General features: G+C 33.8%; 1 protein-coding gene across 1 annotated transcript; it reads left to right on the top strand.

The window, feature by feature from the left end:
- The first annotated feature begins 422 nt into the window (after positions 1-422).
- On the top strand, positions 423-8,341 carry LOC106470323 (Fanconi anemia group M protein-like). The gene is made up of 2 exons (XM_022398946.1): positions 423-4,783; positions 4,825-8,341. The coding sequence occupies exons 1-2, from the start codon at positions 572-574 to the stop codon at positions 8,173-8,175; spliced, it is 7,563 nt and encodes a 2,520-aa protein (XP_022254654.1). The 5' UTR covers positions 423-571; the 3' UTR covers positions 8,176-8,341.
- The last annotated feature ends 3,357 nt before the right edge of the window (positions 8,342-11,698 follow it).

Raw genomic sequence — 11,698 nt, 5'->3', positions numbered from 1 at the left:
ATCTTAAATTGTGGACTGTCCAAGGCATCTACAAACTGACACCTCAGCAACAAGTATTGCAAAGCTGTATTGAGAAAGAATAAACTAGTTTTATTTAAGAAAGGACTTGTATCGCTAATGTTTCTTCGGAAAGCATTTTTACGGAAAATTAACTAACGACCAGAGATGTAACAGTATGCTATTTTATTTTTCATTAACTCACTTAATTAAACCCATCTCTCCAATGCCTTTATTTCAAATAATTGTCTATATCGTATATAAACGTCTGATAATTTTAGTGTAATATTCTAAAATTATATTCACTAAAAGAAAATAATTATTAAATAAATATATTTATTTATTTTTGCATGTGTGTTACAATTTTATAAATAATAATTATTAATAGTTTCAAGAGGACTCTGTCGTCATCAAATGAAAAGGTTAATAATATTATTTTATAATGAACGAGTTTTATGTTTCTTTAGAAGGAAAGTATTGTAAGACTTGTTTTTCCTGTGATTTTATAGTCTTTCGAAATTGTTCACTAAAAGTTAATATTTCTAAATTAAGCAGATAAAAAATTGTTTATAAAATGAGCAAAAAGCAAGCAACCTTGTTTCAGACTTGGACTCGGAGTCTGAGCCAAGTAGGAAAGTCTGACCCAGAATTTCGAAATCTGACGGGAAAGGGAAACGGTAGAATTGACACTAGCGTTAGAACAAATAGCAGTTTAACTTCAACGAGAAATAATTTTGATACATCTGAAATATGGAACGATTGCTTTGTGACAGAAAGCGATGATGAAAATGACAAAGCTCTTGTTCAAGCAATGGAGGAGAGTCTGTTGGAATATAAGAAAGAAAACTGCGTAAGTTGTAATAATCAGGTTTCACAGAGTAATAATAAAACTAGTGCATTTGAAGCGGAGAGTAGTTCTGCTTATTTTGGGGTTAACAGAAAAGGATCTTCTCGTGGGTGTAATCTTAGTTCTTACAATTTGGTCGAATGCATTGATGATAATGAAAATAATGAAATTTTTATGCAAGCTGTTGAGAAGAGTATGTTAAATGATGAACATACATTAAATAACACGTGGAAATCAAGTTACAGTGTAACAGGAGTAATAACAAAACAAATACCAAGTAGTACACCTTTAGAAAATCTTCCAGGATTTGACACAGAAGCAGGGAAAACCTGGATTTACCCAACAAATTATCCATTTCGTGATTACCAGTTTAAAATTGTTCAAGAAGCACTGCTGAAAAATACTCTAGTCATTCTACCAACTGGGTTAGGCAAAACCTTTATTGCTGCTGTAGTGATGTACAACTTTTATCGATGGTATCCTAGTTGTAATATTGTTTTTATGGCTCCAACTCGTCCTTTAGTGGCACAGCAAATAGAAGCATGCTTTAAAATAATGGGTATTCCTCAAGCAGACACTGTAGAAATGACAGGAAGTATGCTGCCTCAAGAAAGAAAGCTTGCTTGGGAAACAAAGCGGGTTTTTTTCTTGACTCCTCAAGTGATGATGAATGACCTAAGTCGGGGGGTGTGCCTAGTCAGCAATGTGAAGTGTATAGTGGTAGATGAAGCACACAAAGCTTTAGGTAATCACTCATACTGTCAGGTGATAAAAGAGTTAATAAACTGTTCAAAGCAATTTAGAGTACTGGCTTTAAGTGCTTCACCAGGAAGTGATCTGATGGCAGTTGGAAAAGTGCTAAAAAATTTACTAATTGCTCATGTAGAAATGCGAGCTGAAGATTCACCTGATGTTGTACCTTATACACATGAGAGAACTATTCAGAAGATTGTGGTCCCACTAGGGGAAGAGGTGAAATATTTTCAGAATTTGTTTCTTTCTGTCATTAATACATATTTAAGAAGATTAAATCAGCAAGGAGCCTTGGCATGCACAGATCCATCCAGTTTGTCCAAGTTCAAGGTTTTAAAATTAAGAGAAGCATTTAAACAAAATCCCCATGATAGAATACCTCGTAACTTACATGGATTTATTCATGCTAATTTTTCTTTATGTATTACACTGTATCATGCATATGAACTTTTGTTATTACATGGAATGACATCCTTTTTTAATTTTCTTCAAGGTGTGATTTCTGGTGAAAAATCACAAGCTCGTGTTAAAACCGAATTGATGAAAAATGCAGAATTTGTAAAAATGATGGAAAATTTAAGGAACAAGTTTCAGAATGGCACTGTTGAAGATTGTTTTCAGTCGTGTAATGCAAAGTCAAACATTAACCGTGGAAACCTTTTTCAGGAAACAGTAAAAGATTCAGAAATGCATGCAAATTTAAATTTCATTGGACATCCTAAACTAACAAAATTAAAAGAAATAGTTATAGAACACTTTGAAAAATGTCAGTCAGAAGCAGGAGAAGGAAACCCAGTTAATACACGTGTCATGATATTTTCACAGTACAGAGATAGTGTAAATGAAATTACAGAGTTATTAAATTTGCAAAGACCTTTGATCAAAGCAATGAGCTTTATTGGACAGACTTCAACAAATAGAAATAGCAAAGGTTTCACTCAGAAACAGCAGACAAAGATTATAAAGGAATTTAGGGAAGGAGGATACAATACTCTAGTTGCAACTTGTGTTGGTGAAGAAGGCCTTGATATTGGAGAGGTAGATCTCATTGTATGTTTTGATGCACCTAAATCTCCAATCAGACTCATTCAGAGAATGGGTCGTACGGGTAGAAAACGTCAGGGTAAAATTGTAATCCTAGTTACAGAAGGAAAAGAAGAACAGGCATATAATCAAAGTCGTTATAGTAAGAAAAGTATTCATAAAGCTATAATCAGTGGTAGAGCATTTCAAAGTTTGTATCCTCACAACCCACGTATGGTTCCCAAAGAGGTAAATCCTGTTTGTCATAAAATGTTTATGACTGTTGATACTTATAAAGCACAGAATGTAAATACACGAAAAAGATTTTTAAAAGATATTTGCCAGAAAAATGGTAAACTAAATCCAGGTAATAGTAATTCGATATTAAATGCTGAAGAACTTTTGTTTTGGAATACACATCTCAAGATACCTGAAAATGATATCTCAGTTTTGGATGCACCTTCATCATTTGTGACTCTTCCAGCGGCTGCAAATAATATTTCAGGATGTCACAAAACAAGGAAAAAACTCTCTCTGTCTGAATGGATACCATGGCAAAATGTAAAACAGCAAACTCATTTTGTTGAGCATTCATCAAAAACTCAGAATTTAGTTGAAATCATGCAATTTATGGAATTACAGGAACAATTAGGACCTAACAATGACCTCTATGGGCTAGAAATGAAAGTGTATCTGAGACCAGATGATGTATTGCAACCAGGTGAGAAAAATGAGTTCAGCAGCAAAATAAGAATGTTTATGAAACCTGATGGAAGAAATTTGGTGCAGAAATATATACAAAGACCAGAAAGTGAACCAAAACATGAAACTTTTAATGCATTTGTTGGGGAAAATTGTAAAAAGAAAAAACTGATGCAAAATACATTGCAGGAAAAAACAAAGAAAAAATCTAAAGCAAAACTAAGTGAAGAAAATAATGGAACTAAAGAAGGTAAAACACAACAAGATAAAAATTCTGTGAAACCAATACAGCATTTAACAGCTTTAATAGATGATGAAGATAAAGATTTCAAAGTTCCAGTGAAACAACTTCCAGATTCAGCAGAGCTTTCAACTAATGGTAAAAGTAGATCAAGTAAAGAGGAACGGTGTACTTCTTGCATAAAAGAACATGTGCCTGATGTTGAGCCTGTACTTGTGAATCCATGCCAGGAGGAGACATCTATTGATACAGAAATGCTAGAAAATCTGGCAATTTCAGCTGTAGATAATACTTACAGTATTAGTAAAGAAAGTAGTCCTGTTTTTGAATCTAAAGTTAAAGAACCTCCTTCATTAGATGATAATGTATTTTCACCAGAAAAGAGTATGCTATCACCTGTTAATCTGGACGAGGTTGTCACTTTTAATAATTTTATGATCCAAGAAGTACAAAAATCTGAAAAGTCTTCTAAGGATTTGGGTGTGTCTAAAGACATCTCTCTGGCACCTGAATGCAATCAACATGAGAAATTTCCACCAAAGACAAATGCTTCTTTGTCATTGACCCAAAATGAGAAACTGTTCTTAAAAGAAGGTACAAGTGTTTCACCAAATAATCAGAAATTGTTTACTTTTAATTACAAGGTTTATATTTCTTCTGAAAAGGTTAGTGATTTTTCATCAGAAATTTCAGGTGTTATAAATAGTGGATCTGTTGCCACTAATGTAAACAAAAATAATTGTTCCTCTACAGTACTAAATAAACAGAATGTAAAGGGCATAAATGATATGGTGATTACACCTGAAAGTAAAAATGATCTTTTTAGTTTGCTGAGTGAACCAGGATGTGTAGGTAAGGATGTTATGGACATAAATAATAAACCCAAATGCACAAGAAGAAAGGCTTTTGATGGGAATAGTAAACCAGAATTTTCAGAAGATGATTCTGTAGATGTGAATAGTAAACTAGAATACTCAAGAAAGAAGACTTTGGATGATGATAAACCAGATTGCGTGGGAAAGAATATTTCAGATAATTTACTTAAACAAAGATATACAAAGCAAAATACTTCTGATGTGAACAATAAACAAGAATACAAAGCAAAGAGTGCTTCAGACATGCTGAGTAAACCAGTGGGAACAAATATTTCTAATATACTGGAAAGGTCAGAAGTAAAAAGTGATCCTTATGTCACTGGTAAACAGAAAGAAAAAATACTTGTAATACGTTGAGTAAGTCACAAGAAAAGGATAGTTGTAACCTTGGTGAAAATGGAACTGAATCTTCTGATTTGTTAAGTAAATCAAAAGATCCAGTTAGCACTAAAGTACTATACAAAGATAAAACTTTACAACATTATACTGAGAATTTTCCTCCATCTTCATTCATAGCTAATCATAGCCAATCTGAGAATGGTTTGACTATGACCCAACTGATAAGTTTTCTTAACAGTTCAGAGCTAGCCACTCAAAATGTATTTTCTCCTCCAAGAATACACCAAGCAAGTGACGGTGACACACTTAAAGTCTCAGTGCATACTGAAGCTGACTGTAAAGATTTTCAAACACCCATGATTAAGTTTACCAGTATTAGTGAAGCTGAAAAAACAAGTCCTGCCAAAAATATTGAAGACTGTAAAGGATCAATTGAACATGCATATTTAAAAAAGGAACATGAAAATAAAGATAACAAAAGTGTTTTTAAGTCTGACTGTGCCGATTTTGATCTAATGTTTGACTTGGATGAAATGGAAGATCTTGATTTGGATGTGTTAAATGATATAGAAGAAGAAATGATTCCACCTTCTCCAGTTGCTTCATCTAGCACATCTGATGCACCAAAACAAGCAAGGAAAAAACTTTCTTTGAATAGAAATGGTAGCTGTAGAAAACTCTATAGTTCTAGTGATGAGAGTGGATGTACCCCTTTTATTCCTCATCCTATCAAAGATGAAGAAACATGTGTTAACAAAAACACTAAAAAACTTGATCAGCTTACTAAGTCACAGGGATTCTCTTTTGAAAACCTTATAGTTGAGAATAATAGAGATATGACTTGTAAAGACACCATGGCCCCAAATTTTACAAAGATTCAAAGTGCCAATACAGAAATAAATGTTCTGCCTTCCTCTTCCCCTAAAATTGGAGTAGTGAAACCATTTCACAGATCTCCTAGTAAATCCCCATTATTCTCTCCAATTATTGCTCAAGATCAGCCATCAGAAAATGACTCTGTTGTCATAAAAAGATCCAGAAAAAGGGGCCATAATATAATCAATTCATCACCTAGCTCATCAGAAGATAGTTCATTAAGTAACTGCCAAACACCTTTTAAGCAAGAAAAAGTACATAGCCAAGACAGTGATGACTTTGTTCCATCTAAACCATGCAAGAGTTTTAGAGTAAGTTGCAAGGTAAATTCAATGAACACTAGTAGTATTGATGATGTGAAAGCTACAAAGCTTTTCCCAATTGAAAAAGGACAAAGGAATAAGTTTTCAAGACAAGGAGAAGGTTTGGAATTTTTGGATTTAGAGGCACAAGTATCAGATGAGGAAAAGGCACATTCTGAAGAAGAAAATGAAGATAGCATTTTAGATGAATATGAATCCAGTTTCATTGATGATTTAGAAGATAATAAAATATCCCAACAGCAGGTTGGTAAGAATGATGATACAACACACATTATGTATCTACGTTCAATCAAGAGCCCTATTGTCCATCAAGGGCAGTATAAACTTAGGTACAATTTAAATGCTGATGTTGATGTTTTTTCACAGATATCCTCGCCCAATCACAGTGAATATGTTGAGGACAGTTTTTGTGTAGCAAATGACTGTGTGGAATATGAAACCAGTCCTTCAATACTGAAACCTCAAACCCTAAAAAGGCCACAATTACTGAGAAAGAGAAGAATTGTTATGATGGATGTGTCTAGTGAGGAAGACGAAGAAGAAAAGATACCACCTGCCTTGATAGAAAAGTTTGAGAAAAATAATCACTTAGAAACCATTAAGGATTTGAAAGCTACCAGTGGCGTTACTGAATATTCTGAGCCATACAAAGTGATTGGCAAAATGTCAACAACACTTAGCAGTGATCGTCAGCAAAATGTTCTGCCATGTCAATCAAAATGTGTTTCAACTTCTTTGCAATCTCATGTTAAAGCAAGCAAACCATCCAACTGTCAGATAGAAAAAGCATTTCTTAAAGATTACTCTGATAATTTTAATGCTACTCGGGAATTTGCACTAAGTCATGAAACCAAACTATTATCTAAATCTGTAAATGAAAGTAGGCCAGTCATGAAGGATGAATTGCGAAGTCTCCAAAACGTTGTTCCTAAGATTGATATTTCTGTGTCTTGTAATACTGGACTAAGGGTTGATCAGTTAACCTGTTCAACTAATAAATTAAAAACTTATCCTAATCCAAACACAGAGATCTCCTTTCAAGAAGAATTGAGAAAACAAAGGTTATTACGACAGAAACAGAAAAAAGAAGAGTTTTTGCAAAAGTTAAATGATAAAAAGGACAGTTGTACATATCAGAAAACAATATCAAACACAACTGGTACTAATTCTAATGCATTGGTAAAGTTGAAAAGGGAAAGTGATACAAGTGTGGTGTTTAATAAAAAATCTTTCCAGGTGGTATCAGAAGCTAGTGGACTAACTGTAATCTCTTATGACACGAGAAAGTCAGAAGTCATTCCTCGGGATGTTCATTTTGATAGTTTGCTTAAAAAAAGGTCAAGTTTCATGAGTCCAGCCTTTAATAAGCAGAGGATAACAAACAGTATTTTACCAAACAACAGTTTATCACAAGTTTCATCACCAAAGCAGACTTTGTGTGATCTTAGTGCTCAGAATATTAAAATGTCAGGTAATTTAACTACAATTCCCAGTGTGACTGGATTAATGGACAGTGTTAATAACTCTGTAAAACATGAAAAGAAGTTAGTTATTTTAGTTGACTCAAGAGAAATCAGTAGTGGTCACATGGTTATGTCCTGTCTCAGGTCTAAATACAAATGTAAAACAGCAGTACAGCAGTTAGTTTATGCAGACTATCTTGTTAGTAATCGTTTAGGGGTGCATCGTATTGTGTTAACAGAGTTTGCCAATGGACAAAATCGTTCTAAACTCCTCGAGACTGTTCGGACAATGTGTGATTTATATGATAGACCTTGCTTGATCATCGAAAAGGAGAAAGTAAAACAAGATGAGAAACCAAAGATCTTCCACAGAACTAAGTATTTTGATAATACATTGTCTCAGTTGGTGCAGACTCATGTGAAAGTTATTTACTCTGACTCTCAAGAAGAAACTGCTGCTTTGCTCTTTGACTTGGTCCAACAAGAACATCGAAAGGGATGGGATTTACCTCTCTTACCGGGTCCAAACGTAAAAGTAGAACAGGTATTACAATTCTACTTAACCATTCCATGTGTTAGCTATGCCACAGCCTTAAATTTTTTTTATTCTTTCTCTTCAATTAAACACTTTATGGAGAGTTCAAGAGACAAACTTCAAAAAGCTGGTAAAATTTCTCAAGCAAAGGCCACAGAAATTTATAGGTTTCTCAGAGTTTTGATTATGGATTTGAAATAGATATTCTATTTTCCAAAGTGTAATATATATATATAAACTGTACAAATGTATAATACAATTATATACGGTTATTTCTACATAAATAGGTTGCATTTGTATACAGAACTGTTACAGTATAAATTGACTTCTTTTGTCCTGTTGTCTAAAATACAAAGTACATGTTAAATGCATCAAATAACCTTTTTCTTACTGTGGTAACAACTAATAAGGAAAATTTATTAATGTTTTGGAGGCTTCTGAGATAATTTTTTTCTGAATTGTGTTTTAAAAATTAATAAAAGTGACTGGTCTAGAAAAGTTTAATAATCAATTTAGGATCTGATTAAAGTGTCACTGGTCAGTGGTTTATTTAAATCAGGTGTGCAATACTAAATATAGGGTGTTCTTACTACAAACACAAATAAATGAATGAACAACTTTGATATTATTTTTACAAGACGTTTTCCTTTCTTAAAGCAAGTGTTCGTAGTCTTCATCTTCCTGATTTATGCATAGTAGCATGATTTCTTGTTCTCTGTGAAAAAATAGTTTACTTTTTGGTAATTCTACAAGTCATTTCAGCAGTCGGCAAGTGCAACCATTAACAAGTTTTAAGAACAAACAGAATTAAGAAATTAATGTAATGAGAAACAAGTGAGATGAAAAAATCCTTCAGTAAATTTACTTATGGTTCATCCTCAGTTTGATTATTTTCTGTCTGTAACATTCTTTTATATTAATTTTAAACAAATACATTGGTATTTAAAGTATTTGGTAGCTGCAAAATCAATCTCTTAAACATTTCAGTTTTAACTGAAACCATTAGGTTATAGACATTTTTCTTGTTGCTTTGAATCAATAGTTGATTGTTTGTATAACTGAGAGAGTAACATTCTTTAATATGAACTTAACAATAAAACAACGAAACTCAAGTATCTCAAAAATTCAAAGATTGAAATGTTGATTTCTCTGTGTGACATTTTTGTGAAATATTGTAGTATGTTGCAGGTTCTGTGTCTTCAGAAGTAATTTGTATCTTTAATACCAAACTTTATGGTTTCAAAACAAGTATTTATGGCACATTTATGGCTTATTAATAATGTGTGATAAACCCAACAACTACAAAAATGAATATTTTCTGGTTTGTTTTGGTCAGAAAGTAAAACTTAGAATGCTTAAATATCTGAGATAAGTTACTGCATTACAACTAATGCAAACATTGTGATTTCATGTGTTTTATTATTATTATAACGTGACTAAACTTTGCTATTTTATTTGTTTAATCTGTATCAAGGAGAAAAGAAGCATTAAAGATGTACATTTTTCCAGTACATGAGCTACCTGTGCTTTATTTATTAAAATTTTTACATTCTTGATCTGTTTCCAACATTTTGAGCATTGTGAAACCCTATTAACATAAGCAAAATCCTCATGAACCCCAACCTTATTATTCCCTAGCCAAAAGGCCTGTGATAATTTTTTTAAAACTGTTTTAAACAGTTTAATTTTTAATGGATGTAAGAAACATCCCAAGGAAGTGATCCTCAATTCTTTTTTGGGTTATTATAGGAAGCAGTGTAGAACTAATGAATTTGAAAACACTAGTTGACTACATATAGTTTAAATAATGTATATAATAAATTACTGTATCCTCAGGGACCATTTTTGTTGAAGAGAAAAAAGATGATATGAGAAACATTGTTATTACTACATAAAACTGCTATGAAAATTTTTGAGCATGCTACAAGCCTTGAACAAATCCCCCACCCCTACACCTACTGACATGTGCTAATTTATTATGTAATCATCATTAAACTATAGACCCTCACCAATTGGAAGGCAACACATCCACCATGTGTTGTAATCCCCTTGAGCTAGCATTTGAATAAAGGTTCATTCTTTCTTTAGCACTGCTTGTCTTCAGACATGTTCAAATTTGTTTCTTTGTTTTTAGAAATGCAGGATTTTTGCATTGCTTTTATTTTTTTAAATTTTCAGTTAAACATTGTTTTTATTTGAGTATTTTTACTGTCTACTTAACTTATTGCTATTCTACATAAGAAAATGTTATTTGGATCATTTTGACAATGAATTCCCAGATTCATTTTTCTACTACCTTCCAAGGTTCTGACAATCCACTTCTGGAGCCCACTCCTGCCTGTTTCTATGGTGACTGGAGACACTGTGACAGTTAGCAATGTTTCTACCATTGTGCACTAAGTATTTGGTTCTATTCTTTCTCCTTCATCTCCAACCCAGGTTTCTCCACCTCCTGTTTTTGTTGCTTTGACTGAGCCTGTCTTATCTCAATGACTGTTCCCTCACTTGCTTCTGTTTCTTCTCTTCCTTGTAACCCCACCTTCATCCTTTACTGCTTTGATTACTCAGTAACATTCTTTCTGTTTTACTAGTTGTTTTTGATGAGTCTTGGGTTACATTGCTGCATGAGTCTCCTTCTATCTTCTTTTTGCTTCCTCCTCAGATATATGTTCATATTAATACCTTTTTGTCTCAGCTTTGCATTAACTTCCCAGCAGTGTTGTCCTCCTTATCTTTCTGGCACTTTTTCTATGGCCTACAATCAAGATTCTTCTACTTACCTTGAGATTCAGTCCCTTGAATTTCTCCTTCCAGCTTCAGGATCTTCCCCTTCTAGTTTGTCTTACTCATCTTGAGTCTTCTTATCTTGCTCTTACTCAGCTCCTTCACTATTTGTCTACACTTTATATTCTCTCATAAGTTCTCCATTTTAACCCCAACAGCTTCACTGGTGTCAGTGACATCTTCGACATCTTGGCCTCAATCTCTTCTTCTGCAGTGTCCCAGTTCAAATGGTTTCTTTGTTTTTGAGACTTGCCTTGAGATACTTTATTTTTGGGTGTTCACTTCTCTCATTCTTATCTCAGGGACCTCCATCTGGCTACTTTCCTTTGAAATGAAGTTTGGAGGTGTTTCTTACACTTTGGAAGCTTGAATGGATGCTGCTTGTCAGTATTATTTTCTTATTACTTTGGTTTCTCCAATTTCTTGGTCCATGGGGTCCTGAAAGGTTTCTCAGCCACTTGAGTCTTGCCTCTTCTGTTCCTTATCCTATTGCTCCCTCTCTTGGAGGGCTGGTCATTATGGGTTGCGGAGGTGACTTGTTTTTGGAGCTGCCTCTCAGTTCCAGTCCAGTGGGAGTTTGGATCTCCCTGTTTAAAACCTGTGAACTCCCTATGTAGACGATTTTTGGGTCACACAGGTGCTTTCTCATGGACTTTCCCTATTTTCTCACACTCAACTAGTCTTTCCTTCTCCAGTTGCCTTTCCACCCTCTCAGATTCTGTGCACTTTTGACACCTAAAGGAGGCTGTGTCTTCTCCATGGGTTATGAATAATATAACATAGGTCCTAAACCCCTCAGTTTTTATGACCTTTTTTATTGCTCTAAAAAAAGACGAGATTGGTGTCCTGTCATATATCTCTCATCCCTGAACCAATTTATTGACATTCCTTGATTCAAGTTAGATGGTCCCCCAAAGGGACAGTGGTACATCTTCAGATT

The sequence above is a fragment of the Limulus polyphemus genome, unplaced genomic scaffold (genome assembly GCF_000517525.1).
Source record: "Limulus polyphemus unplaced genomic scaffold, Limulus_polyphemus-2.1.2 Scaffold3944, whole genome shotgun sequence".
In the NCBI taxonomy this organism is placed as follows: domain Eukaryota; kingdom Metazoa; phylum Arthropoda; class Merostomata; order Xiphosura; family Limulidae; genus Limulus; species Limulus polyphemus.
Note: the sequence above shows the minus strand (reverse complement) of the source record. Positions and strands in the feature narration are given on the sequence as shown.

What these genes read in the sequence shown, in the direction of transcription:
- LOC106470323 (XM_022398946.1), top strand. Translation starts at nt 572, where the DNA reads ATGAGCAAAAAGCAAGCAACCTTGTTTCAGACTTGGACTCGGAGTCTG. An exon ending in AACAGAAAGAAAAAATACTT is followed by an intron (nt 4,784 to 4,824) that starts GTAATACGTTGA and finishes GATAGTTGTAAC; the next exon opens with CTTGGTGAAAATGGAACTGA.